The sequence below is a fragment of the Coniophora puteana genome (assembly GCF_000271625.1).
Source record: "Coniophora puteana RWD-64-598 SS2 unplaced genomic scaffold CONPUscaffold_2, whole genome shotgun sequence".
In the NCBI taxonomy this organism is placed as follows: domain Eukaryota; kingdom Fungi; phylum Basidiomycota; class Agaricomycetes; order Boletales; family Coniophoraceae; genus Coniophora; species Coniophora puteana.
The window spans coordinates 1,539,904-1,566,406 of record NW_006913054.1 but is presented as its reverse complement, the minus strand read 5'-3'; the positions used below and the strand labels follow the sequence as shown (position 1 = coordinate 1,566,406).

General features: G+C 49.6%; 10 protein-coding genes across 10 annotated transcripts; 3 read left to right on the top strand and 7 right to left on the bottom strand.

Annotated features, from left to right (window-relative positions):
• Positions 1–36: 36 nt before the first annotated feature.
• CONPUDRAFT_79823 (actin cytoskeleton organization protein) lies at positions 37–3,889 on the bottom strand. Its single transcript, XM_007766091.1, has 19 exons — positions 3,768–3,889; positions 3,629–3,714; positions 3,438–3,576; positions 3,269–3,387; positions 3,144–3,218; positions 2,799–3,097; positions 2,543–2,748; positions 2,341–2,492; positions 1,950–2,292; positions 1,714–1,895; positions 1,616–1,663; positions 1,412–1,568; positions 1,266–1,366; positions 1,027–1,209; positions 778–976; positions 648–730; positions 514–588; positions 305–457; positions 37–248 (listed from the first exon to the last, which is right to left on the bottom strand). Exons 1-19 carry the CDS (start codon positions 3,802–3,804, stop codon positions 132–134), a joined length of 2,754 nt encoding a protein of 917 aa, XP_007764281.1. The 5' UTR covers positions 3,805–3,889; the 3' UTR covers positions 37–131.
• A 257-nt stretch (positions 3,890–4,146) lies between these two features.
• Positions 4,147–4,332, top strand: CONPUDRAFT_48251 (uncharacterized protein; the record flags this gene model as incomplete). Its single annotated transcript, XM_007765876.1, has 1 exon — positions 4,147–4,332. One exon carries the CDS (start codon positions 4,147–4,149, stop codon positions 4,330–4,332), a length of 186 nt encoding a protein of 61 aa, XP_007764066.1.
• A 110-nt stretch (positions 4,333–4,442) lies between these two features.
• Positions 4,443–4,997, bottom strand: CONPUDRAFT_49077 (uncharacterized protein; the record flags this gene model as incomplete). Its single annotated transcript, XM_007765938.1, has 2 exons — positions 4,443–4,811; positions 4,878–4,997. 2 exons carry the CDS (start codon positions 4,995–4,997, stop codon positions 4,443–4,445), a joined length of 489 nt encoding a protein of 162 aa, XP_007764128.1.
• A 176-nt stretch (positions 4,998–5,173) lies between these two features.
• Positions 5,174–8,733, top strand: CONPUDRAFT_141842 (uncharacterized protein). The gene is made up of 14 exons (XM_007766522.1): positions 5,174–5,367; positions 5,422–5,743; positions 5,797–6,070; positions 6,127–6,345; positions 6,394–6,588; positions 6,640–6,722; positions 6,796–6,977; positions 7,034–7,107; positions 7,165–7,278; positions 7,329–7,533; positions 7,567–7,721; positions 7,802–7,975; positions 8,031–8,285; positions 8,332–8,733. Exons 1-14 carry the CDS (start codon positions 5,246–5,248, stop codon positions 8,727–8,729), a joined length of 2,772 nt encoding a protein of 923 aa, XP_007764712.1. The 5' UTR covers positions 5,174–5,245; the 3' UTR covers positions 8,730–8,733.
• Positions 8,734–8,743: 10 nt separating this feature from the next.
• Positions 8,744–10,604, bottom strand: CONPUDRAFT_134954 (uncharacterized protein; the record flags this gene model as incomplete). The annotated part of the gene is made up of 3 exons (XM_007766521.1): positions 8,744–9,103; positions 9,173–9,856; positions 9,907–10,604. Coding segments are annotated over 3 exons (1,742 nt in total), but the record flags the coding sequence as incomplete, so codon positions are not given.
• A 522-nt stretch (positions 10,605–11,126) lies between these two features.
• On the bottom strand, positions 11,127–13,220 carry CONPUDRAFT_87630 (MFS general substrate transporter; the record flags this gene model as incomplete). Its single annotated transcript, XM_007766520.1, has 14 exons — positions 11,127–11,518; positions 11,572–11,702; positions 11,735–11,824; positions 11,882–11,906; positions 11,953–12,074; positions 12,165–12,184; positions 12,238–12,358; positions 12,410–12,475; positions 12,502–12,586; positions 12,637–12,703; positions 12,765–12,807; positions 12,863–12,891; positions 12,946–13,014; positions 13,077–13,220. The coding sequence occupies 14 exons, from the start codon at positions 13,218–13,220 to the stop codon at positions 11,127–11,129; spliced, it is 1,404 nt and encodes a 467-aa protein (XP_007764710.1).
• A 2,990-nt stretch (positions 13,221–16,210) lies between these two features.
• Positions 16,211–20,268, top strand: CONPUDRAFT_49238 (PNTB-domain-containing protein; the record flags this gene model as incomplete). The annotated part of the gene is made up of 20 exons (XM_007765950.1): positions 16,211–16,647; positions 16,705–16,794; positions 16,849–16,852; positions 16,903–16,965; positions 17,014–17,229; positions 17,283–17,327; positions 17,382–17,420; positions 17,475–17,553; positions 17,602–18,051; positions 18,113–18,265; positions 18,313–18,453; positions 18,506–18,838; positions 18,895–19,149; positions 19,203–19,256; positions 19,308–19,387; positions 19,441–19,593; positions 19,644–19,812; positions 19,862–20,041; positions 20,106–20,180; positions 20,237–20,268. 20 exons carry the CDS (start codon positions 16,211–16,213, stop codon positions 20,266–20,268), a joined length of 3,048 nt encoding a protein of 1,015 aa, XP_007764140.1.
• A 346-nt stretch (positions 20,269–20,614) lies between these two features.
• On the bottom strand, positions 20,615–21,528 carry CONPUDRAFT_48484 (uncharacterized protein; the record flags this gene model as incomplete). The annotated part of the gene is made up of 3 exons (XM_007765895.1): positions 20,615–21,089; positions 21,148–21,353; positions 21,406–21,528. 3 exons carry the CDS (start codon positions 21,526–21,528, stop codon positions 20,615–20,617), a joined length of 804 nt encoding a protein of 267 aa, XP_007764085.1.
• A 351-nt stretch (positions 21,529–21,879) lies between these two features.
• CONPUDRAFT_97836 (nucleotide-sugar transporter) lies at positions 21,880–23,447 on the bottom strand. Its single transcript, XM_007766519.1, has 3 exons — positions 23,297–23,447; positions 22,896–23,212; positions 21,880–22,844 (listed from the first exon to the last, which is right to left on the bottom strand). Exons 1-3 carry the CDS (start codon positions 23,362–23,364, stop codon positions 22,114–22,116), a joined length of 1,116 nt encoding a protein of 371 aa, XP_007764709.1. The 5' UTR covers positions 23,365–23,447; the 3' UTR covers positions 21,880–22,113.
• Positions 23,448–24,589: 1,142 nt separating this feature from the next.
• Positions 24,590–25,644, bottom strand: CONPUDRAFT_149965 (uncharacterized protein; the record flags this gene model as incomplete). Its single annotated transcript, XM_007766518.1, has 2 exons — positions 24,590–24,611; positions 24,671–25,644. 2 exons carry the CDS (start codon positions 25,642–25,644, stop codon positions 24,590–24,592), a joined length of 996 nt encoding a protein of 331 aa, XP_007764708.1.
• Positions 25,645–26,503: the final 859 nt, after the last annotated feature.

The window sequence follows — 26,503 nt, the reverse complement described above, 5'->3', positions numbered from 1 at the left end:
GAAACCAGGGGGAACCTCCCGATCGCGGTAAGTGGTAATCAATAAGGCTGTATTTCTGATGTATAATGGAGATGAGTTGTGGTAATGTAGGTAATAGTCTACAGTTGGTTGTTTAACTTGAGAGTAGGGAATTATGCTTTGTCATAAGCGCTGCTGATCTTCAATCCACCCTTTCCTACTCCTTCTAGGGTCTTCTTGCGAGAGTCACAAACATTTTTTGCGATGTTGAGAACGAAATCATGGTGTACCTGGATCAGATCAAATCAGCATGAACACGATGGAATATGACGTTGGTACGACCAACCAAATCATCGTCAATAATCGGACTACAGGCATCGACAAACGCCTTGCGACTATCTGCCGTTCCGTAATTCTCGCCAGACTTCACCAACGATTCCGAAGTTTCTTTCAATGAAACGCATGCTTTGGTACGAACTTCTTTGAGAGATTGGACCAGCTGATGGTTCTATCGTCAACCTCGCCCACCAAAACGTACACAAGTTACAAACTCACTTGACTGAGTTTGTGGATTTTAACGACGGAAGTACTCTTGAAGCGGACCGTCTCGGCGACCAGCAGGGTAACAGCCTGGTTGCAGGCAGTCAGCCAAACAGTCTAAACTCTCAGAGGTAACAGATTATGCTTGCCTCTTGAATGATTGTGACAATATGAAGTAACTCAGACGGCAGGCAATCACGTCCGACTGAAGCCTCGAACTCGCTTTGTACATCTGGACAGATTTAGCATGCAGACACGACTTCTTCGGAGAAATCTCACCATCAAAAAACCTAACTACAAGATCGGGAGTGCTACGGACAGGAGGGGCATCGTCCTTCCTGGCAGAGCTGCCGGTTTCTCCGTTGCTAGTCTTCTGTCCATCTACAGTTGGAGGGGGGCGCGCTACATTATGGTATGGCTCAAGCCAATCCGCAAGAGTTAGTGCCCATTCGAACAGTTTCAGCTCTTGCTCGGTCAGCTGGATTGCACAATTTAGCACTTTGATTGGGCAATAATGCACCTTCATACCTCGCTCTCCTCCTCAAGGTTTCTTTTGTTCAGGCGTTCAACAAGAGGAAGTTGATTTTCGGGGTCCGAGCTTTTCTTCGGACGGTCGCCAATAAGGAGCTTGTCTTCGGTAGCATCGTCCAAATCGCTTGCATGTTGAAATGCACGAATGAACATTTTGAGGTATACCCGTAACCAGCCCAGCTGTAGAGATGGTCATCCACCAGTGCTGCATGTAAAAAGTCAATTTTAATCCTTACACCAGCATTTCTGCCAAATAGCCTGGTCTGTACTTCGAAGGATGGCTGTCCGTTGGGCTGGTAATTTGGCATGATATCAAAATCTCTGTTGTCAAAGTGGTCTAAAAAGATGTTAGCCCAATAAGCAATCTGAGGTTCCCACTTACATCGGTCGAGAATGATCTTTAGTTCAATGAACTCCATATCAATCAGGTCCGACACTATAGGCTCGTGAATCATGCGCATTCGAACATGCTCCATCTTCACAAGGTCCCTTTGAAGAGAGTTCTCCAGTCGTTCTTCGAACTCAATGAAGTTGGGTATCTGCAAAGAGGTGGGTCAAAAACTACAACAAGAAACTCGCATCATACCTGTGAGTAACGCTCTCCATGAAAAGCTCGCGTGATGAATTCTGAAGTCTAAAGGCGTGTATGTGAGGTTGCGTACCGAATACCACGGACAAGCATACCTCGTTACTATTGCTAAGATACACTTGGCTGGTCTCTAAACATTCAGAAGAGTATGTAATGTCCCCAGTGGAGGCCAAAGAGAACGTAGTGGCTCGGGAAAGGGCAAAATGTGAGAGAGTGTCATTCTGAACATGTTTGATGTTGAGGGCACGGTAATGATTTAGGGCCAAAGTAGGTGCGCCTTCCACATTTGATCAGCCTACGAACCGCAAACGGGGAAAAGGCAATCTTGTACCTAACAATCGGTACAACCGTATCAGCATGAGCCGTACTGAGTAAGCAACTTTGCTTTTGCTGAGGGTGAATTCCAGCAACGCAACAGCCTGCAATAAATAAGCCTGTTCTTTTGAGAGATACCATGCATTAACCAGTGCCTGGCCGGCCAGGATGGCCAAGTCGTCGGCGAGCTGTAGTTCAGTTTCAGGAAGTTCTAAACCCAGCCTGAGTCCCTCCTTGTAGTCGCGAATGTACGATGCTGCACGACCAGATTCCAATTCCGCCGTGAGCTTAGAGGCTGGTAACGAGAACCTTTGGAGTTTGTGTACATTGATGAGACAACGCAAGTCCGTTGCTGACTCCTGGAAAGTAATCAGCGCCAGCTACGGGACATAACGCCTTTGATTCACCAATGTGGATCTCTGGGAGTCCAGGAAAGTTGTCCACTCATCACGGTCAGCGTCGCTCAAGTCCAGGTATGGCTTCAAATCCTCAAAGCAGCAGGCTTTCTCGCTGTGCAGTACGAAGTACTTTTGCAAGAGAGCCTTTAGGACTGTGATATCTAAGCAGAGCACATGAGCGTTAAGCAGTTGGTATGGATGATGAAGCTACCTGATGTACCGCCTGCTACCCTAGCGCGATGCTCCAATTCGATTAGTGCCAACAAGCCAGAGCGATCTTTGACGCCATCGGTCTCGGCGATCTTGTTGAAGAAGTCTCGAGTCTCTGGAATAGCATCCGTGACAGGCTCTTGCCCGCTTTCCTTGGGAGGAAACGCAGCATCTATAATAGACAAGAACTCAAGCCAGTTCCGGTCACTGGTGATACATATTAGTCTTTAACATGAATGTTTTAGTAGCGTGCGTACTTCTTTTCAAGAATTAAATCCTTTGCTCGTTCAGCTTCTTCTTTATAAAGCCCGCGTGCACGCCAGATCTGGCGTCGGAGGTAATTGCATGGCAAGCTGGTTGAGCATATGCTTTTGCCGATCTCACTCTCGAGCAGCTTGTTGGCTTCATCGTAAAGCTGTAGTTCTTGAAGGATTGATAAATGAAGATAGAAACGCTCGGCGCTTAGATACGAAGGAGACGGAGATGAAGCAACTTGACGATGCGCAAGTTTATACAGCAGCGTCCGCATCTCGGGGGGTGTTGCAAGATCGTTTGCCTAGGATCTGATTAGGAGATAGTCTACCATACCTGCGTAGACAAACCTGAAGGAGGGCTCCGACAACACTCCAGTACAGATATCGGTCCTCCTGAAACTGTTTGTGCATTCTGGTTGCAATCTGGAATCTGACGTTAATCGTAGTTCCTGGAAGATCGGCAGTGGAATTACTTGTTGCGCAACCTTCCAGTTCCCCGTGCGCGCATACGCAAAGAATGTTTGCACACCCAAGTCTTCATTTTGGGGCTGCTGTTTATATGCATTCTCAAACATCGACACGATGTCCTGGTCTGACAGCTTATGTTAGACTGAGATCGACCCAGTGCAAGCAGACACTCACTTCTGCCGAGCAATCGCAGGACATGCATCAATGCCGTTAACGTGGCGTCATCTGTTGTCTTGGCTGCGAGTACTTCTTCAAGCAGCGGCAGTGCCTCCTCAATTTTCTGAGATCGTACCAAGCCTAAAGACTTGAGCGCCTGCAAGCGTACTTAGCATATAGAGTAAACGTCATACGTCAGGTTTGCAAACCTTGAGTAAGAGGTTGTTTGGGTACCTCTTGATAAGCTTGTTACAAGACACCACCGCTGATTTATGTGAGCCCATGTCGAGTGCATCTACGCGTGATGAATAAGTTGGAGTCTGTGATACATAGTGTACATGTACCGACCATAGATGGGACGCAGTTGGCGATCGAGAGCCGACATGTAGAATGAAGCTGGAGCGCTTGAGCTTGGATATGTGATCGAACGAAAGAAAGACGGTACACCTCTGAATCGGCGCAGGAGCAGTAGGCAGAGTGGATGTAAATTTTGGATGCGGGCCCGGCAGACGCATGTATATAGGCTAATACATAAGTATACTGAATTTATTCGAAATGTTCCGTTTTGTCCGATAACCCCACTTGCCAAGTTACCACCCTGCGCACTTCCCCGTTCCTCCGACTTCGTTGTCTTCACCTTGACTAGCCATTAACGTTACGATGCCCCAAGCCCTTTTATCCCGGTGGGGTTTGTTTACGCGCAAAATCATTATATATTCCCCTTCTAATGGCCTCATCTCCTAGAACACTTGACCCGATATTAGGCATATTCACGGGTTGTTTCGCTTACTACCTGTATGAGACAAACCCTCGAACAGAACGTCCTCCGGAGCAACGGCTAGTGGAGCTTGTCAGATGGAAAATGCAAAAAGGCGCAGTGGAGGGCACTAGTTGGGACTCTGAAGGGAGTTAAAGCGGTCGCGTCTGCTCGGTGAGCCCAGCAATGCAACAAACAAATGGATGTTACTGACCTAGTTAACATCCAGTGGCGAATGATATGTCGTTTACAAGCGTCTTCATCCCTTACTTCTGGAGCGTAGAGCTCAAAGTGGTTTGGAACAAATCCATGATCCCCAGGAAAGTTTCCCTCTCCTGTGAGCTTAGTCCATTTTCACTTGGGTTTGCCTGGGGTTGAAGGGCAACACCGACAATCACACTCCTTCGATTAGACGACAGTGCGCCTGTTACTTCAACCATCCACACCAAGGTAGCCACATGAGATACGTAGAGTGCATGTAACGTTTGCAGATGGTTAGAAGGTGGATAACCAAGCAAAGGTGTGAGTTGGATAGCTGCGGGGGGTGTCGGAAGCTGGGCTTCGCCTTCAGACGTTGTCTGAACAAAAATCTCGACGGATGGTAGTGGTGTTGTTTGTGGAATGGATGCCTGGGTCTGGTCGGGTGCATACAGCGCTTGGTTAGCAATACGGACGCTGCTAATGACTGAAGCCCAAAGCACCAAATTGCCCACTTTCCCTAGCTGAGTGATAAGGACGATGACGCGATCGGCAAAGGTTTGCAAGGATATTTCGGTGTAAGTGCCGTTGACTTGTGCAGCTATTTGACCAGAAGCCAGCATGGTAGAGGTATCAGTATAGGTACTGTCGACGTCTCGTGTCAATCTAATCGGAAAGCCAACGGAAAGCTACTTGGAAGAAATACGTGCGCGCAGCCAGTCGGAGCTGGTTACGTAATTTCTCCCCTGTCGCGTCGCGTTGTTGCATGTGACCGCCGACATCGAGTCGTTTCGGTGCTGCATTGTCGCGCTATAGGCGCGGACGGACAGTCCGCTGGTCTCATCCCTGTTTTAGTCTACTCAGCAGCAAAATGAGTGGCGGCCAACAAGCCGAAAGTGCACGTCCATCCCCTATCAAAGGCAAGGTAAAAGACGAGAGCGTCTGGCGTGCCGACTGGTGGGACGTTTATCCTTTGACCGAACAGGCCAAGAGGTAAGCGAGGCGTCCGAGCTCTTACATATATGCCTTACCTCGATGCCTTCCTAGGCCAATTGCCTGGGCACATGGTTGCGCAGTTTTCTTTGCTCACCCATCTTTACCGCTTGTCATTTGCCGAATCCTTTCTACCGGCCGCCAGTTTCTAATAGCAACATCGTTAGCTTCTGGGTACCAACCTCCGACAGTGATAACTACATCCCCTGATGGGTCGTGGCTCTTCGCCTACTTTCCTAGCAATGACGACGATGGCATCGGCTGTATTTGGAAACGAGGCGCAACAATTGAAGCTTGGAACTTGCGAGAGCACTGGCCCTTCCCCCGAGGCGCCGGTGCTGTCGGGACAGCTTGGCTGGGGGTTGCAGGTCGTCCTGTGAGTATATCTGATCTCGCTTCTCACTCCTCGTGTGCTCATATGGATTTTAGTGGAAGCTGAACTCCAATGGAACTCTGGATCGCTTTCCTCCTAGTGGACCTATAACGCCGGCCTTGAATCCCTCTCTCCTTGTCGTGACCGAAGCGATGCAAGTCAATGTATACTACCTTCGACCGTTTTCAGCAGGATTCAAGGTTATGTCCTGTACGCTTACCCAACCAAACATGACCCACGAAGGTCATGCGTCTGAAGCCCGAAGCCTTCCTCTTATCTCAGGACACTCCAGAATGTGTGTTCGGGCCGCTATTGGGTCCTTTCCAAATGGTATGGGTATTGTTGCGGTTTCTTGGTGGCGAAAAAGGTCTAATTGTGCTTTCCAGAAAGCACTGTCATTGTTGCAACGAGATGCCGGACCTATCCTAGCGATTCAACCAAAGCCACTGCTAATTCTTCTCTGGACTTCACTGCTCCAACTGATGCCAACGAGCATCACCTCTTTGCTGTAAGCTCAGGAGGTCGAACTGACTGGGAGTTCTGGTCTGAGGAATCGATGATTGACTTTTGTGAGGTGAACCTCAAATATGATGGTGCTGTGTTACGTATGTGCCTTCATTTCCGATTCGATGATGTCTCAAGTTTCAGCATAGACCTCTTCACCCTCCCCATGGGCTCTATCCACCATCCATCTTCCCACCTTATCAGCCTCGACTTCGTTGATACACAGCTGGAAGCGAGACTTGCAGCGCCCATTACAGGGTCATCTCCTCATAAGGATGGATCTAAACCTGCTGGGAAATCATTTTCCGCCTATGTGGCCGCAGCCTTTCTGGATTTTACGGAATGTACGTCCCTTCCATACGCAGCATGATCGAGCGTTAATCAGCGTTTCTAAGATAGCAGCATGGGCAAATCTGATTTACTTGCCATTTCCTTGACACGCAGTTCTCAGCCGGTGCGGGCAGGGCAAAGCCCGTGGGTCAGTTCTTTTCCTTCCTTTTCTCTTTTTCTTTTTTGTGAGGCTAGCAGACCATTTACCAACGGTTCTCTAGACAATTCAAAAACTGGCCACTCGAGATTTCCCCTCTCGAACACTGACGTCCATAATCGCACATGCTCCTCTTGAGACTGCCCTCAAGCCTTGCCTATATGCTGTGCTGTACAATCGCGAAGGTATCGCGTCCAAACCCAAACATAAGCAGACAGCTATGGGATCAATATCTGCGCTGAATCTGTAGGTACATTCAATCTATTCATCCTCACCTAGGTTTGAAGCTCAAACTTGAGCAGAGTCGACCTCTCAGATGACCCAGAGTGGGATTCATCAACTATATATATTTCTGCTGCGGATGCTGGCACCGATTGTACGCACTGTCATTCTACTCATTCTGCTGCGACGGTGACCTTGACTATCTTCTCAGTTTCACTTGATGCGGCTGTTTCTCCAAACGGTGTGCTAGCCTGTCTGTCTTATTCACAGCACATTGCTGTGCAATCCCTCCCGAGACGAAAATCATCGCAAGACGTCTCGAATGGTGCGGTTAAGTAGATATAGCAGGTTATTGCATCTAACTTTCCACGTCAGCCTTATCTCTACCACTCGCTGTGGCCATCAAGTCTAAGAAGCCAATAAATGACATTTCTCATGTATTGCGCCATCTTTCTATGTCTCGCTCGGACACTGCAAACCTCCTCTGCAAAACACTAGGCATTCTTGTCGCTGGCTCGCAGAGAGGGGTTACCGAGGCTGAGGCGATGGGATTGGTCCAAGCTAGTGTTGAGCTGTACGGGTAAGACTGTTCTCTTTAATCTTAATGTCATAGGCTGAAATTCCCCAGAATGCAACTCGAATTTTGCAAAAACCTTCGAGAGAAAGAGTTGTTCACCAGACTGCGGCGGGTTATGGTCGAGTTGTGCTCCATGGCGGCCGTTCGAAGTTCCTTCGAGGGATGCCAAGATGATGGATCATACGACCTGGGTAAGCTTAACCCTTTTTTCTTTCTTTCTTTTCTCTCTCTCTCTCTCTCGCTCAAAATAGGTGTCTCATATGGGCTACAGAGGCGGTCTGGCAGCTCACCAATCTCAGCAGTTGGGTGGTGGAATTTCTAGAAAACTTGATGAAAGAATGCTTGCTTGTGGTTCAAGCTGTGGAACTCAACGAACCCGAGGATTCTATGGTAAAGAAAGAGTCAGCCGATCATTTGTCTATATCGGAAGCTGCATCCGAAAAACGTGAGTACCCACTCGGCGGTTGGTAAAACTCGTCCTTACTAACAAATGATTGCAGTGACCAAGATTTCACATCTGCTCAATGAACCCATATGGCTTCATCTTGTACACCCCCTCGCACTTTCCAACATGTGCACGACTCTGGCCCATGTGATCGGGTTTTACAACCATGTCGTAAACCTCACTGCGAAGGCAGAGGATGCACAGATCGCTCGCGACGTTCTAGTTGACGCAGTCCAGTGCTCCGGAATTGACCTCAAATTGTTACATTTTTTATTTTCGGAGTGTCTGACTGAAATCAACAAACAGCCAGGTTGGTCGTCTCTGATATTGCTATGCCAGACACTGAGCTTTCTCAGCTGGAGAGGGGACGCAAATGCTGGCAGAAGGCCGCACGTTGCCCAAGTTGCATGATCAGCTCTACCAAATGATACAAAAGCTCGCAGCTTCCTCTGTTGCCGACAAGTCACGTTTATTCATTAAACCGAGTGACTTAGTAGATGGACTCACTCAACTATCGCTTACCAAGGCTCCAGTCCGCGAGCGAGACGTAGTGACAAATTCCGTCCTAATCACCGACGAGCCAGCTATGACATGTATCCGCTGTGGGGGTAGGTCACTCGCGAACGGGAATGGAATCATGGGTTCTCATAGGTCTCTTCGATGGGGTTCATGGGAAAAGAAGTGGCAAACGCGTTGCATATGTGGGGGCGAATGGAGTCTCGACGCGATCGCTAAAGCAATGTATAAACAGTAAGAGAGTCGGACAATCTATAGTCTTGCTATATTTGCTGCCTCTATTTGCTTTGGCCGGGCGAGATACCAATACACGCCCTCCTTGACTTCATCGAGCCACTCGTCTATCGTGGATTGGTCGTAGACATTTTCATCCCAAAATACAGATATGTGTAACTGCTGTCGCGAAGTGGCAGCACCGAGATACAGTTCTGACGGGCGGCAATGAAGATGCGTAGTAGAAGATTCAAGCGACAGCCTCGGGGCTAACTGCTGGTGTCTTTGATTACCATGCTGAGGACGCTTTCCCGCCCGGGACGAATTGACGACGTCAGAGCGCAACGATAAAGAATGACTAACTGGCAATGGGTATACGAGGGGTGATATGGCATCAACCTGTAGCAACGTTAATAAAGCCAGATTGGTTTAAAGAGAAGCCGGGGAAATCGATGCAGTGAGACGCACATTACCCATGCTGGATCCGCCGCTAGAAAAGACGGGGCCTTGCATGTTCATGGGAGCAATCTCCTCGCTATGACTGGGCACAAGTGTTTTGCTCGCCCATTCAAGCGCCCCAACCCTCGTTCGTTCATTTCTTGCTTCATGCGCTGCCATAGCAACCTCGACAAAGCATGGGTTGCTCAGGAATTTTTTCGCCTGCTGTTTCACTAGCCGCGAACGATGGATGAAACGAGGATATGATAACAGGGAGCTGAAGTGAGGAGCCCCATTTGATAGATCACGTCGGGTCGGCCGAGTGCGAGAGAACATCCCAAGAGCCATACAAGGGAGAGTGTAGAAGAAAAAAGTGATGGCTAGGAACACCTCTGCACCTCCGCCTTGACCGTACCAGTTGGAATCGAGAAACGGCCGTAAATTCATCGGTCCTCCGTAGTGCATTGGCTGTATCTTTCTGTATTCCCATTCTTCATCACTGATGTCTCCTCGAAGATAACGCCGATATAGAATGCGCGTCATCGCAACCTGGCTGAGTACCAGTAATGCATTGCCAAACGTTATGTTTTCTGCACGGCAAGTTGCCAACACGGCCAATGACAACTCTTGAGAGAAGGACGTTGCAAGGACGCGTGAATGAGCCGGGGTCCGATGGGTAGCGGTCGTAAATTTTCGAGGCAAGGCATGTCCTCCCTAGGTGTCCATCAACACAGATAGAAAGTTGTATCGTGCGAAACGTATACCTGAATCTTTGCTGTACGCACAGTGGAAATCGCATGTCCAATCGCTAGCCTCCACCTGCGTTTCGCAGACGTCATACGTTGGTTGGGCTGCAGTTCTTCCGCGGAGGGTACCATGGCTAGCCTTTCCTCCAATGGGTCAAAGTCCAAATCTTCAGACCTTGAAAGAGTGTCGAGGAAAGTCCTCGCAAGGCAGTGGTTTGCCGCGCCATCGGTGATGCAATGAGCAACGAGGAAAATGATGTGGTATTGATCTGTGCAATCCGTCCGCCTGAGGACATAGACGCGGGCAAGCAATTCCTCAGACAGTGGACGCGCGCCGTTCATGAGGTCGTTGGCAAATTTTTCAGTTTCTTCTTCTGAGGAAACCTCACCAAACGTCAATTCATCCGGGTCCATCAGGGCTTCAGTCCGCCTCTCCAAGACGACGAAGTTGGCGCCCGAGTCGGACGACTCAATGCGAGCGACTAATAGCGGAAAACGTTTCTTGAGCGAGATCCAAGCCCTGACAAAGTTATCCCGAGCGAAAATGTCTTTATCATGGAGACTTAGGGAACGTATGTGGAGGCGTGTAGCACTGTCGGCCGTGCCATTGAAGGCTGCATCCCAATGAAACCCTATCTCCGTGTTTCCAAGAGGGCGACGATATGTACGAGTGCCGACAGAGATCGAAGATGGATCCAGAGTCCAAGAGTTCATTGCCAGTACTTCGAGGTTAGCCAGTATGCGGGACCAGAGGTTGGTGATGGCTAACAGCCAGCGGTCTCGACGCAAGGTCTTATGAGTCACGGCGTGCGGTTGCACAGATACACATGATGCATGTGCATAAAAATGAATGATATTGACCAAGACCCGAAGCAGGCCATGGGAAGAGGGGAAGATAAGAGGTACGAAGATCAGGAATCGGCTGTCAATATCAAATTACGTTATTAAGCTGGATTAAGCTGGATCCATTCAAAGTACCCCAGCAGGGCGGACAGGGTAATACAGTAGAAGGAACAACGGTACTAGTGATAATCTTGGATTCTAGCCGGGCGAATGGTGTTGTGAGCAGCCGCAGTAGCCATCATAACTTGCTCCATGGCTAAGCGATTTGGGTGTTGCCGACAAACACAATTTAAGTTCGAACATCGCTGTCGAACATCGTTGATAATGTAATCAACAAATGTTGCAATGGTCGAGTACGTGTTTCTCTAGGTATGCAAGCAGATTTGATGCAGTCGTTAAAGGCTGTACTCAAACCAGGCACTGCGATCTCCAGCGTGGTCCTCGTCCTGCTCCAGTGTGAATATCCTCCGCTTCTCAGCCTTAGTCCGATTCTGACGACTCAGATAAACGATGTTCAAAGCAGACAAGATAGCCATGAGCGCGGACATAATCACGAAAGTCGTGGTCGCCTTTCGGTAATCTGGGGCTGGAGACAGCGATCCAAGCAGCCAAGTTGCTAGTATTCCGCCGGAATTCGTCATGATGAAGCCAATTGCAATCGACGTTGCTCGTCGAACATACGGGGCGCTGTTGTTCGCCATCCACGTAGACAAGGCAGGGGCGACGCAGTACGTTCCAGGCACCGATAGAAAGAGCGAGCCGTAACGTACGTCGTTTGATTTGAATCCTGTTATAGTGTTCGATAAACTCGTATCAGATAGTTCTTTAGAGAAGATTTACCCAAAAACATTGCAAGACCAATCAAGCAAAGCAATGAGAACATCGTAGCCACCAATCCGCGACAGTGATATCTATCCGACAACACCGCGGAGATTAAGGAAACTGGTAGTGATAGTGAGTGATGGAATATCCTTGTTAGGTTGAACAGATCTGGTCCACTCACGCAGGTATGTCACAGCAAAAAGGAGGCACGCTCATGAGCTGCGCACGAGCACCACTATAGCCGAAGCCAGCTACGATGCTTGGCTCAAAACTGTGAGTCGGCATAATGAGAAGATCAGAACAAGCAGTGTTCTGAGGAATGACATACTATGCAAGGCCATAAAGCGTGGTGCCTGCCAAGAAATCAAAACGTGCGTTACTCAGAATGCATGATCATACCATTGAAGAAAAAGGCAGCAGCAACCAAGAGCACATGGGGTGACTTGAAAGATTTGACCACATCGTTCCATCCAAAACCGTCATGCTCTTCATCCACAGCAATTGCGCCATCTTGCTTTAATCTGAAAACAATGTGCGATCATTCCTCTTTAGATAGGAAATGCGCAGTGTCCGGCGAGCCAGGCATGATGGAAAGGGATACAAATCCAAACAGAAACGTGAACAGTCCTTCCTGCCAAAGAGTTGTAGAGCAAAACCCATAGGACGTCCCGAGCAAATGCTAACCAAGATGAATATCCAGGCCCAACCTGGTCTTCCACCAATACCATCCATTTTAATAATGGCAGCAGCAAGAAGACCGGAGAACGCCCCCGCTAGGGAAGCAGACGCAAAAAACGTAGAGACTCTAAGCTTGATGTCAACGCATAGGATGGTCATAATAATGCGAGCCTAGTACCTGATCTGGAGTCTATCACGGGGATAGAAGAATGAGAGATAGAGTACTAGACCGGGAAAAGTCCTCCTGAAAACAGTTGACAAAGAGAGAACAGCGAAACAAGCGTGCAACCGTCACCTTCTACCAGACCCAAGAAGAATCGACAGGCCAACAAGCCTCCATATGTTGTGACAGTGCCTGTCGGACTACGTTATAACATACAAGCAACACAGTATTTATTTACTCACCCTGAAGTGTAGTCACAACGCCCCAGATGGCCACCATTGACGGCAGCATAATGTTAGGTCCGACACGCTTATTGAATATCAACCTTTAATATGCCGGCTCAAGGTAGGCTCAATGAAACACCACAAACCTTCAGAAGTATGTTGGAGGGAAACTCTGCTATGATGTAGGGTCTGCAGTGATGTGACGTGATGAATAAAGACATTCGATTATGAGCGCAACACGAACACATATGTTACCGTGAGTGCTATGCTGTACTATGGAGCCAAGTTAAATGCGGAAGACTCGGATTCGGTGGTGGATCTGATTACCTGGGTATTGGACATGTTCAAGCCACGCTGAAGGCCAGCAACCCGTGCGTTCGCAACATTACTGCGGTCCTGATAGTTCGAGAATCAGATAAGAAACTACTACGAGAGACCGGGGCGCAAAGCATACACACCAAGAAAGAGAGAAGATAAAACACCGTGCAGATTGGTAATACCCATCTATCCATTTTCCTCCATGCTATGCGCTCCAGAGCTTGAACTTGGAGTTCATCTCGAGTCAGCTGCGTTGCTGGCGAGAGTCTCAATCTGTTTTCCATTTGGCAAACGGGGGCGAGCCAAAGTTTGCGAAGGTGAGAAAGAATTTTGATGAAACGCCTCCTAGTCCTCAAGTTGGTGCTGTCACCGAGAAGTTAAGCGCTAGGAGGTCCCGGTCATGTGCCAAAAGATGGCGCGAAACGAGCCGAAGGCGTTTCATCAATGTTTCATTGAAGTTGAGACTTGTCGAAGTCTGAATCATAGTCGTCGATGCCGCGCAAATCAAGCACCGACGCCAAATAGCAGGACAAGGGTCAATCTAGGAACCACAGCGACGAGCAATAGCACCGACAGCCGTGGCAGTTAGACAAGATAGCGATTCTGAGGTCGATAGAGCGAGATGATATCCGCTCTGCGACTAAGTATCATGATGCATGCCCCATTGCAGGTTACAGTTTTAGTGCTGCACAGGCTCGAGCTGGACGAAGCCTATGGAAACTCTAACTACTTATAATAACTTCCTTGGACATGCATGCATGTTCAAGCGAAGCCTCTCAGAGTCCGAGTTGGCGTCGCATGCCTCATCGTGGGTCAACTTAATAAGATTGCGTGCCGGTGACATCATATCAGCCGCTATCAGATTAAATGCGTCAAGCTGGCGAAGAGGTGGCCGTCACTGGACTATAGGATTTCGCCGCACCCACGCACCCGCACCCACGCTCCGACCCACGCTCCGCCGTGGCGAGGGCAGACTCGGACACATTGCCTCGCCAGGAGGCATGGTCATCGAAAAAGAAATGAGAATTAATTTTAGCATTGGATACCGAGTAGGAAAATTTGAGTGTACAGTGTAATGATCACAAACCAATCCCTACTAAATGCCACTGCACTTGCAAGCATTTGGCAGTTGGCAGGCATCAGTTGGGGCTACTCTCCCTTGGCAGACCTAATACCGCAATTTATTACCGCAATTTATGATAATCGATAAATTGACTGATGGTATAGTCGGGGCACGGATGCTAGGTCCAGGAAGCTCACTATTTTCAATTGCATAGGCTGTAGTAGGTGGAGCGTGGATTGGGCGGAGTTTAAATTGGAGCGTGGATCGTGGGCTGAGTTTGAAATGGAGCGTGGGTCGAGGCTTCACTGAAGTTTACTATTTTCAATTGCAAAGTTCCTCTGTAGTTGGAGTGTAGAACGTATCTCCGGAGATTGAATTGGAGCGTGGATCATGGTCTGAGTTTAAAATGGAGCGTGGGTCAAGGATTGATTGAAGTTCACTAATCCCAATTGCATAGGTTCCCCTGTAGCTGGAGCGTGGATCGTGGACTGAGTTTGAAATGGAGCGTGGGTCGTGGGCTGAGTTTGAATTGGAGCGTGGGTCGAGGCTTGAAGCTTGAAGCCTATTGCAGTTTGTGGCTTTGGTTGAGTTCAAGTGCTTGTACTCTAGGGTCTCAGAACTGCATGGTGATTACACTAGTGGGTCCACTTCTAGCCAGGTAACTTAGAGGGATGGTTTAAAGCGACCATGGAGATTTATGTTGGGCACATGTAAATTTTATACTTACCTCAAAGTACATTATGAAAGAAAACTTCATTCATTTGTAATCTTCGTTTCTTGTCCTCTGGGGCCTAGCCCTATAGTAGACAAGGTACAGGATTGTGTACTACTAATTTTTCTACAAAATTGGGCCGGAACAGTGCCAAACTGCAGCCAACATCCTGGAATGAAAGAAGTGTTCAGTGTGCTTCACCAGTGCATAAGTATAATGAGTATGGACAGTGTAGCCTGTAGCTATTTTGATTTTTTTGAAGTGTCAGTAGCCTCATCACACCCCTGTCGGTATAATTTTGGTCAAACATATAGTTGCTGTTCTTTATGGTGAAGTTGGACAGCGGTGCGCTGGTGCGTGGGCGGTGCGTGTCGGACTTTGGATCGTGGATCGTGGGCGCGGCGAAATCCTACGGCCCGCCGTCACTAATTCTGACAACGAACTCGTACAGTTCACAAGCTCAGCCTAAGGCATAATTCTATTAATGTGATCTTTAGCACGGGCCGGCCGGAGTAGAAATTAGGTCACGGCGGCCAGTAAACATATATATCGCCTGCTCAAGTCAGTAAAACACTGCATCGACTTGCAACTGAAGGAGTGCCGTTGGGCGGCCGCTTGCGCATGCGCTATGTAACGAATGTTTCCCATAGCGATAGTAGGGGCTCATGGTTCTGCAGACGCATTTACCCATGCTTCCGCCGGCGTGTGATGGTGGGATCATGACCATGACCGTGCATCGTGTGCGCACGGTGCGAGTGCCTCCTTGGTGCCTCCTGCTCACCGCCTAGGAACGGTGTAGTACTGGCACCGGGGTTTACCCACGTCGTACTAATTCGCGGCTCGCCGCCTTCCACACAAGTTGGACCGCGCTCGCACGCGATGCCCCGTTCTGAGCCTCAAAAGTAGAATGGGATGCTCTTAGATGAAGGGAGCGGTCACTGAGCTATGGCTGACGAACATGAGTGCGCTGCAGCAGCAAAGAGCCGACGGGACCCCCCAGATGATATATATGTTTGACGCGCGCGTGCGGGGGGAGTTAGACGTACGTCGGCTAGATAATATACTTGAATTGAATGCGGGGAGGCGCGGGGAAACTGGAGACAGGATCCGAAGAGGACAGGAATTTTATGTAATTATAATTGTACACGATCAGAATCAACTGGGCACAACTCTGGCGGGCCCCAATCGTATACCCTCTAGCCGCCAGCTCACGCCTCTCCTTGAACTGCAACTATCACCATGTTGGCCTACCCAGCACCTGCACTAAGCAGGCTCAGCTGCAGGTCTAGGTTTCATTCCAAGCGTACTCCTCGGCTCATTGCACCTGGCGCGTATCCAACTTCGACGCGTCGTACCCTCAGCCTTCCCACCGAGCTTCCCTTCGGAACACGCATACGCGCGTTTCATTCGTCTCTCCGATGGGGGAATGGTCCAGTCAATCCTGAGGCTGCTAAACCGACTGGTATGCTTCCAATTATCAGTTTGTGAGCGTTCCGCTGATGCTGAAATACGTTCAAGGTACGCCTTATGAGTCCTTAATCGTCGGCGCTCCACGAGAACTCTTCCCCGGCGAGCGTCGGGTCGCGCTAACCCCTCAGAATGTTACTCTACTAAAGAAGAAAGGCTTTGGTCAAGTCCTCGTTGAGAACAACGCTGGCGCAGAGGCGCAATTTCCTGACCAGGAGTATGCCGCTGCTGGGGCAACAATGGTCTCGCAGCAGGAGCTTTACAGTCGCACCGACATTATGCTCAAAGTTAGACCACCTACTGTGGAGCAAGAAATCAAGAACCTGAAGGAAGGGAGCACAGTTATATCTTTTCTGTATCCCGCACAGAACAAGGGCGTTGTAGATGCTTTAGCATCACAGAAGGTTAACGCATTTGCCATGGACATGATTCCACGCATATCGCGCGCTCAAACGTTCGATGCGCTAAGGTGCGCCTGCTTCCACTTCCCTCTAGCCCCTGGTTGTTCATGCTTCTTGGCGGGTAGCTCTATGGCTAATATTGCAGGGTACAAAGCGGTTTTGGAGGCCTCCAATCAGTTCGGCAGGTACTTGACTGGTCAAGTTACTGCAGCTGGGTGAGTGCGCGTTTATCTCGGGATTACTACCTCAGTACTTAAAGACGTGCACAGCAAGGTATAGGACGCGTTTACGTGCAATATGTATATCGCTCATGCATCCTATAGATACCCCCTGGGAAGGTTTTGGTCATTGGTGCTGGTGTTGCTGGTCTTAGTGCTATCGCAACTGTAAGAGTCACCGTCGTTCCAGATTCACACTGACTGACTGGACTCCAGGCTCGTCGACTTGGTGCAATTGTGCGCGGGTTCGACACTAGATCGGCTGCTCGGGAACAAGTCCAATCTTTAGGAGCAGAATTCCTTGAAGTTTCTATTCAAGAGGACGGTAGTGGCGGCGGAGGCTACGCAAAGGAAATGTCCAAAGAGTTCATTGAAGCAGAAATGGCACTCTTCATGGAACAGTGCAGGGATGTTGACATTGTCATCACTACGGTACGAACTTAATCTTCCTTGTCTCATGCCTGCCCTTATTACGTCTGTACAAGGCTCTTATCCCAGGAAAACCGGCACCGAAACTCATTCTTAAGGACGTAAGAGCTAAACAATACTGGAGTATGCTAGTTTGCTCATAAGCCTATGACCAGATGGTTGAGGTTATGAAGCGGGGTTCAGTTATCGTAGATGTGAGCATAACATCACTCCTTGATTAACATACATCTCTGATTCCGTCTGACAAGATGGCAGCGGAGAGTGGTGGCAACTGTGCAGTCACAAAACCCGGCCAACTTCATGTCCACAATGGTGTTACCGTCATTGGTGCGTAGCATATCAACCACGCCTCAGGGCCTGCTGATCATGAAATAGGCTACACGGATCTACCTTCACGACTTCCTACCCAGTCGTCAACGTTGTACTCAAACAACATCACCAAATTCCTGCTGTCCATTGGTGAAGATAAGAACTTTGGCATCAACCTCAGCGACGAAGTGGTCCGAGGCTCAATCGTCGTGCAAAACGGTGAAATACTTCCTCCCGTTCCTCGAGCTGCTCCCCCAGCTCCGACACCACCGCCAACGCCGAAAGTGGAGGAAAAGGAGGTCACTGCGATAACACCCTGGCAGAAGGCAACGCGTGAAGTTGGTTTTGTTACAGCGGGTATGGGCACAGTGATTGCTTTGGGTAAAGCGACTGGCATCGCTTTCATGTCGAACTTCTTCACCTTTGGTCTCGCCGGCCTCGTTGGATATCGTGTGGTCTGGGGTGTTGCTCCTGCGCTGCACTCTCCATTGATGTCAGTAACCAACGCAATCTCCGGTATGTTTATTTACTACATACAATGGCACAACGACTGGCTGAAACCAAACGATTTTCTTAGGGATGGTGGGCATTGGAGGTCTGTTCGTTATGGGCGGAGGTTATTTACCTCAAACTGTGCCCCAAATGCTCGGCGCTGCTTCTGTACTTTTGGCAGCTGTGAACGTAGCAGGTGGTTTTGCTATCACTAAGCGCATGCTCGACATGTTCAAGAGTAAGTCTCCGTATGTTAACCCGAGAAGATCGCTGACGTCTCGTTAGGACCTACGGATCCGCCAGAGTATTCGTGGTTATACGGTGTCCCGGCTGTAGTTTTCACAGGTGGATTCCTTGCTGCTGCAAGCACTGGAATGGCCGGCTTGGTTCAAGCTGGTTATTTGGCTAGCAGTGTCCTCTGTATAGGTTCGTGAGATTTTCCCGAGCTACATTCCATGTACTGAGTTCATAATTCCAGGCTCGCTGTCGGGGCTTGCTTCTCAAGCCACAGCTCGTCAAGGCAATGTACTGGGAATGCTTGGTGTAGGCTCTGGTATACTTGCATCTTTAGCTGCTGTAGGATTCCCGCCAGAAGTCCTTGCACAGTTTGCAGGAGTTTCCGCCATGGGTGGTCTCATTGGTTCGATAATCGGCCGAAGAATCACCCCGACTGAGCTCCCACAGATGGTTGCTGCTCTGCACTCTGTTGTCGGGCTCGCTGCTGTCTTCACTAGCATAGCTAGCGTCATCTCCGACCCATCACACATTTCTATGCTCCATCAGATTACGGCATACTTGGGTGTTGTCATCGGTAGAAAATTCTCATTTCTTCTCGGATGCTTGTGTAGATAGCTGACCATGCTATAGGAGGTATCACCTTCACGGGCTCGATTGTTGCGTTCTTCAAGTTGGCAGGTCGTATGAGCTCGAGGCCATTGATGCTTCCGGGCAGACATATCATCAACTCGTCTCTTTTGGGCATGAACGTGCTCACCATGGCTGCCTTCATCAAAGCTGCCCCTACCGTTCCTCTCGTCGCTGCCGGATATCTTGGTGCAAGTGCTCTGCTGAGTTTCATCAAGGGTTACACGACGACAGCCGCCATCGGAGGCGCAGACATGCGTAAGACCCGTTCTTTTTATACGCCCTACAAAGTATCTAACGAATCACCATAGCGGTGGTCATCACTGTTTTGAATGCATACTCGGGTTTTGCACTCGTTGCTGAAGGTGATATCGAAGCCTTTTTACCTGTTGGGGTCGGAGACTGACATGGTACAGGCTTCATGCTTGATAATCCACTCTTGACCACTATCGGCTCCTTGATTGGCGTTAGTGGTTCGATCCTGTCGTACATTATGGTGAGCAAAAGGTAGAATCGAACTAATGAGACGCTCTGACCACCAATGTCCAGTGCGTTGCCATGAACAGGTCCCTAACGAATGTTCTCTTTGGTGGTATTGGTACTGTTGCACCGACGGAGACAACGCAAATTGAGGGTCAGATCACGAAGACTTCGGTTGACGAGACTGTTGAAGCATTAACAAATGCTGATAGTGTCATATTGGTACGCTTTCCTCCTTTGACAGTCAAGTCAGTGCATTAAAACTTCTGCAGGTTGTGGGATATGGCATGGCAGTAGCGAAAGCTCAGTATGCTATCGCAGAGATTGTATCAACGTTGAGAGCTAAGGGTATAACCGTCCGCTTCGCCATTCACCCTGTGGCTGGACGCATGCCCGGTCAGTGCAACGTGTTGCTCGCCGAGGCCTCTGTCCCTTACGATAGTAAGTCAAGTCGATGCTTATCAAAGTAATCGCTAACGTCACATCGTAGTCGTTCTCGAGATGGACGAGATCAATGATGATTTCGGCGAGACTGATGTTACCCTAGTCATTGGTGCCAACGACACCGTCAACCCCATTTCTCTGGAGCCTGGCTCCCCGATTGCTGGCATGCCCGTCCTCCACGCCTGGAAGAGTAAGCAGGTAGTCGTGATGAAGCGTGGAATGTCTAGTGGCTATGGCATGTGGTTTTACTTGATATTTGACTCCACCATTTTGCTGACCTACTCACGCAGCTGATGTACCCAACCCGATGTTCTACATGCCCAATACGAAGATGTTGTTCGGCGATGCAAAGGACACTTGCGATGGTATGTTTGGCTTATATCCTCATTTAATTTTTTGTCTGACGAGCGCATACTTCTAGCCTTGAAAAGAGGGCTGGAGTCAAGGAATTAAGAGCACGTTCTTTTGACTGGACTAATGTAAATATCTGTAACAGCTACGTTGTATTCTATATAGCATGCAAATTGAGGGGTGTCCGAGTAATGTTTCAAATATCAAGTTTCTCAACCTTGGTCGAGTCCAGGGTGGCCCATACACTGAGCAAAATACCAGCGTTACACATTACACGTTCAATCCCTCGTGTCCAAATATACGTAACGTGTATGCAATGTCCTCAAGAAGCATCATGATCGATTGATCAATGAGGGAAACAAACAGAAGTCCAAACAGATGCGTTGACACATGCTAGTCCAACGATCCTAAGCTATCGTGACACAACTATTGCAGGCCATCTAAATCTTCACTGAGTCTTCTTCTCTACAGTCGGGTTATCTGGGCTCGCATTTGGCCCTACGTCTTCCACAAATTTACCCCGGTCGCCCACAGGAGGGGTATCAGGTGCTTTCCCCTTCTTCTTGTCTTTCATACCGTTCCGCCAAGACGTAAAGGAAATGTTCCTTGATGCACCTTTGGGCGGCACATCAGCGCTACTTGCCGCCGCCAAACCTCCCGGCATGCCGTGTCCGGGGTTCACCTGTTCGATGTCGTTCTGGGGTGGCGCATCGGCTGTCGGCCTCTGCCCTCCTTCTTGCTCTTTCGCTTGCACTTTGAGGAACTCTTCACCACGGATGCGCAGAAACTCCTCAAGGAGAGCAGCGTTGCGTGAGTTTGCCTTGTACATCGCGAGGACGAGGTCACCGCCGATCGGAATCAGCCCCACGCAAGCAGACACTGCATTATTAAGAAGCATCTGGCGGACGAGCCACCAAGGCAAGCTAACAAAAAGGCACGCAGTTAGTCGAGATATGTGGATCCACAGAAGCGGGGACGAACTCTGCTTGGCGGGCTTTGCGGACCACCAGAAAATAGTTGAGGCCGACATCTGCAACATCACCAGCACCAGGAATTATACCTATAATTGCGGTCCATCCAAATTTAAAGCCGCAAACAGAGAATCCCTTGTCAAGGTAATGGGCGCGCCTCTGCACGGACTTCAGTATCTTGGCATCGCGCGCGGAGAGACCGGGAGGGATTTGACGCTGTGAAAATCCGAGATGAGCTTGTAACCCTGCAGATGGAGAAAGGGCTCACTCTTCTCCGTTTCTGTCTCCCGCGCGAGTCTGTGTACATCTCGTACATGGGGTCCTCGGGAGCATACTGTTGAAGATGTTTGCGGAAGAGTTTCGTTCCCTGACTTTGAAGAAGAGACTCCATGGCAATGGGAGGGGGTGGAAGGAATGAAGGAGAGATGTAGAAATCGTATGACGCTTTTAGCTTTGGTTGTCTACGGCCTTCTCCAAAGTCCGTGGTGCCTTTCAGGCGTTGCAGGGGGTCTCCTACGTCACTGACGTCGGTCGGTGGCAACGTCAGACACTTGCCATATTTAGCCCGACAACCTCAGACTCCTACACATATTCTATCAGTATTCTATCCTAGTCTTTCCCCTAGCCAGATCTTTCGGAAGGAAGACGCTTGTTCATTCTAGGAAGACTCCACTTGCGTAGGCCTATCAATAACCATTAATGACTGTGTGATACCAATAAAACCACTTCTCTATATTAATGTAGCCGTACGGGGTATTTCCATTTAAGTTTAGTACGTTTATTTAGTACTTATCCACATTTCACAATCTTGGTCCTTAACATATATACGTGAATTCTAAAGTAAGATAATTAAATGTCCCAAACGTCCGTTACGAACCATAATATTAGCTGTGTGCTTTGCTGACATGACTGTAGGGTAGAAGGTTCAAAAGAGGATCCCTGTGGCACGCAAGGCGCGGAACTATGGCGGGCGCGATCAGTTTTTGACTGAGAAACTGAATCGAGCTGCAGCGGGGCTGCGCCCCGGTTGATTGTACAGCCATGTAGCAATCAGAACGACGACGGACCCCAGAATAAAGGTAAACGTGACTTGGAAGTCGAAAAGTGCGACGGATGCCAGGAACGATATCACAATACTGAGGCTAGTCGCAAACCCTTTGAGGATATTGTCGGAGTATTTGATCACCAATGCAGTGACCAGTCCACCAAAGACTTGGATGGCGACCGTTCCCCAGGCCCAAACACCGAAGTTTGCGAACAAAGACTGCATGACCCCAGCATCAGACGACCTAGACACGACGATAGGGACGAGCGCCGGGAGTAGGGAGAAGAAGGAAAGTTGTACGTTCCGTATCCATAGGTCTGCTTGCGAATTCTTTAGGACCATCTCGAAGTACACACCTGCTAGCCCAGAAGTGAAGCAAGCGGCCATGACCGCGAGGAAACCCTTCAGCGCATTCATCGACGTCCCATTGAACAGAAGAGATGATGCGACCTTGGCTGGTTCGTCGGTGGTAGTCTGTATCTGAACGATTCCGACGCCAATGGCGAGGCAAAGTAGGGCCAACCACTGGCTAGCGCTCAGCTGTTTGCGCAAGAGCAAGACAGAAAAAGCAGCAGTTGTAAGGATCTTCATTTGATAGCTCACTTGGAAGGTGGCCGCTTCCAAGTTTGTCGCCGCAACATATTGTAGATTATTTTGAATGACTAGAACCGAGGAGTAAGCATCATGTTCCTGCGTGGTGAGATATGACAAACCATATAGGATGGCAGGTATCGACAACTTCCAGCAGTCAGGGCTGAAAACTTCACGGGCGAGCCTCCGGACACGAGTCAAAACCTTATCGGGGTGCCAGAATGCGCTTGAGGTGAAGCTTGGAGATACCGTGTCGGAGGAATGAGATGTGGTACGGTCTATGCGGACGAATGCGATGGCAAGGGATATGAACCCTTTCAGTAGTTCGTTTAGGAGCACGGCAGTAGGCGCAGAGTAGGACTCAGATGGTGGGATAGAGACACGGGAATAGTGCATTATTATCGTCAGGAGGGAGTTTTGAAGGGCAAGGGTTATTAGACTGTTGCAAAAAGCGAGTCATAGGTGCGTGCCGAGCGGATGATTAGCCCGACAAGAAATGTGAGATGACTACAAAGAGACATACGAGATGTATTTGAGGGGCACTCCGCACAGCGAAGGGACAGTGGGAACGTCGTCCTGCAACAAACCCATTTCCTCGTACTCCAGCTCCAAGTCAAGTTCTTCGTCTGCCTCATCATAATTTGCAACGAGAGCGACGGGAGACTGACTTGTGGAAGTAGCGGCCATGAGGGTATCGAACGGTGGTAAGAGTGAAAGGGTGTTTGGGTTTGAGCCTGAGTCTGAGCTGAAAAGGAGCGCGCTGCCTGCTGAACTGAATACGCGACCTGTCCACGGTTAGGGCAGTCCGCAGCTCTCTGAGGGGGTAATCACTCGTCCGCAGCACTCCTCTCTGATCCCCTCTCACGAGCACCCCTCCGCCTTGTGATCGGATTCGTGCAAGTCCCAAGCTTCACTAGCTTCACTTGGAGCCCTTCGGCTCATGTTTCCCAGACATAATCCAACCATAAATCGAATTCGTGACAAACACTGCGCCCAGTACAGAATCATAGCTAATGTTTAGTATTTACTCTCGACCCGAGAAGCTGTTCGGCTCTTCCGATCTCCGTTGTACAACCCATAGATGCTGTATGTTGGGCTGTGATAGTCTGCATAGGCTTGAGGGTTCGCGTTGCACATTCCCATCTGCTCCAACGAGGGCATTGGTGGCGGTGACGGGACCCGGGGTGCTCTTTCGTCAGTTACTTTGACTTCTCGAGCTGCTTCCGAAGCCCGAGTGTGAATCAGCGAACCAAATGACGTCGAATCGGTCAAATCGTCCATCATCAAACTTCCAAGTGCGGTTGCCCCAGAAGACCGTACAGGAACTGTGGCGTCATCGTCAATAATGGCTTTGGGAACAGGCTTTTTCAGGCTTCTCCCTGAGACTGATCTCAGTTTGGATTCGCTTATCACATTCGTCGAGTTGCTGTCCAGAGAGGGCTGAGAGGTCGCCAGTATAGGTGATGTCAGACCCGAGGCCGACGTAACAGCTCGTGTGTCAACTTCGTTGAACCCTGCGTAGGGACTTGTCAACGGCGCAGCTATCTCAGCGCCTCGAGACGGTGGACGAGTAGCAGAGATACGAGGATAGGGTCCAGATGCAAAATATGTGGATCTGATGCGAGCACGACCGCTTCCAGGTCTAGTAGCGCTGGAGCCTGGAAGCAAAGCGGGAGAGTCGAGGCAAACTCCGCCATATGCGAAACTTTGTGACCTGCGCATATTTGTGGAGCACCTGGAAATGTTGGGTGATCCCATGCTATTCCTGCTCCGTGACGTCTTTTGATCTCGTTGTCTTTTCATGGTCCAATGGTCATCACCGGTAAGCGGAGAGGTGCCTTCCAATGCAACACCAATGTTAGTTGCCAAGCGAGAATTGCATCGTGAGTTTGGGTACAAAGAAGCTGAGACCGTGGAGAGCCTAGAGACGGCCCGGGTGACTGCAATTGGGGCCGGCTGCGAGCAGAGATGCTTATCTGAGAAGGGATCGACATTGGCTGGGACGTGGTTCAAGACGTCGGCCTCGACAGAAGATAGGTATCCCGTCTCAGCTCTCGACTCGTCACGAGCTAAAGAATGGGTTTCACCGGACCTTAAGGATTTGGCCGTAAGAGCAGGAGCAGGCTTAGGTATCCCGGATTGATACGGGGTCCACGCCCAAATGGCCGAGCTACTGCCATGAATAGAAAGTGACGCCCGCTCCTTACCACCAAAAATCGGCGAACCCTCTGGCTCGTCTTTCTCGAAGTAAGAGATACTTTCCGAGGTCGGTAGCGAAGGTTTGAGGTTGCCCCGGCTAGAACGCTTTGCTAGCCTTACGACCACGAAGAGACCAATTAGAATAGCACCAGCAGCAATAGACAAGAAAACGACGGCGACTGTAGACAGACGAGTGGGAGCGCCAGCCGAGGAAATAGCTTGTGTGGTCTGCTGTGCGGAGTAGCTTTTCGCAGAACCGCCTCTCCAAACCTGATTCGTGTCGGTTTGCGATGGGGATTGACTTTCAAGAGGTGCACTAGGATACGAGTCGTCGGTGGTAGTGATCGTTGCAGCCTCCAGTAGAGAGCGGGAAGCTTCTAACACACCAAGGCCAGTTGAAGTAGGTGAAGTCTGTATGGAAGCCGCTGAAGTCAAGACCTTTTGATGACCAGTGTGTCGTAGTCCCGTATCTGGGACGGGATTCGGGACGTCGGTCGCCTCTTTATTTGCCTGATAGTTATTGAAGGATTTCGGGTTAGCCGATGTTGATACTGGCGCCTTGGGCTTGCTCATCCGCGTATGCTGACGACTGTGGATCGCTCGACCGCGTGTGTCCTGGGACCTCGAGCCAGTAGTCGACGAAGTTGGTTTCTCCGCACTTGAGAATGTCATACTAAAAAGCTTAGGTGGTTAAATGGAGATGCGACCAGCGCATGAACAAAATAAATGAACGTCGGCGGCGGCGAGCTACAGAACGGAATGCGCACGGAGATGCATAGACGAACAAGAAACAAACCGACATATTATGGTCGCGTGTTACGTAATGCTAATGGCGGCCCGGCGTCTAACGGACACTCCGGACCGACCCTCTGGAGTGGCGGAGCTGGTGGCGGCACTGTGACCGACGATCCGGGTACTAAACGCCAGACAGCAAATTGATTAAAGACGCGACGACTAGTAAGTACTGTCCTTACGCGTCTGCCAACGCACCTACCATTCTCTCCTCCCTTTGTTAGTTCGCCGTCTCCTTGATAGTCCGCTACCACATCATAAATCTTTGACGCGTCGACCACCCCTTAGCCCTCTACAGCTCTCTACTTGAAACTGTTGCGTTGCGTCGTGTCGTCATCCGCAGGTTGTCCAAGCACTCACTGCTCTGTCAAGCCAAGCTGTTCACGGAAACGCGCCCAGAGCATGGAAATAGGCTGATATAGTTGCTATGGATATCTTTCGTGATACTGAGTACGTACTTATACCCTCGTGCACGCTTCTGCCCTGAAACCGTGTCCCTTTGCGCCCTTGCAGCGGCGAGTGCGATGAATCGCAATCGACCCAACTCATTCGAGGCGTTTTGGGACTGGATACACAAAGCAATGAAGAAAACAGGAGTACGATTCCGGGGAACGCTCATCATGCATCAGATGGAAGCATAGGCTCGGATGACTTTTCCTCAGACTCCTATATTCCTCCTGCCGGGAGCTCTGCTTATCGGTATCAGCACCACGGCTTGGCCGCTCAAACCCAAGATCTC

What these genes read in the sequence shown, in the direction of transcription:
- CONPUDRAFT_79823 (XM_007766091.1), bottom strand. Translation starts at nt 3,804, where the DNA reads ATGTCGGCTCTCGATCGCCAACTGCGTCCCATCTATG. An exon ending in CCTGCGATTGCTCGGCAGAA is followed by an intron (nt 3,388 to 3,437) that starts GTGAGTGTCTGC and finishes ATAAGCTGTCAG; the next exon opens with ACCAGGACATCGTGTCGATG. An exon ending in ATGGAGAGCGTTACTCACAG is followed by an intron (nt 1,569 to 1,615) that starts GTATGATGCGAG and finishes ACCTCTTTGCAG; the next exon opens with ATACCCAACTTCATTGAGTT.
- CONPUDRAFT_97836 (XM_007766519.1), bottom strand. Translation starts at nt 23,364, where the DNA reads ATGGGTTTGTTGCAGGACGACGTTCCCACTGTCCCTTCGCTGTGCGGA. An exon ending in GTGCCCCTCAAATACATCTC is followed by an intron (nt 23,213 to 23,296) that starts GTATGTCTCTTT and finishes TTTTTGCAACAG; the next exon opens with TCTAATAACCCTTGCCCTTC. An exon ending in GATACCTGCCATCCTATATG is followed by an intron (nt 22,845 to 22,895) that starts GTTTGTCATATC and finishes CCTCGGTTCTAG; the next exon opens with TCATTCAAAATAATCTACAA.
- CONPUDRAFT_141842 (XM_007766522.1), top strand. Translation starts at nt 5,246, where the DNA reads ATGAGTGGCGGCCAACAAGCCGAAAGTGCACGTCCATCCCCTATCAAA. An exon ending in TGGGGGTTGCAGGTCGTCCT is followed by an intron (nt 5,744 to 5,796) that starts GTGAGTATATCT and finishes TATGGATTTTAG; the next exon opens with TGGAAGCTGAACTCCAATGG. An exon ending in GCTAGTGTTGAGCTGTACGG is followed by an intron (nt 7,534 to 7,566) that starts GTAAGACTGTTC and finishes TTAATGTCATAG; the next exon opens with GCTGAAATTCCCCAGAATGC.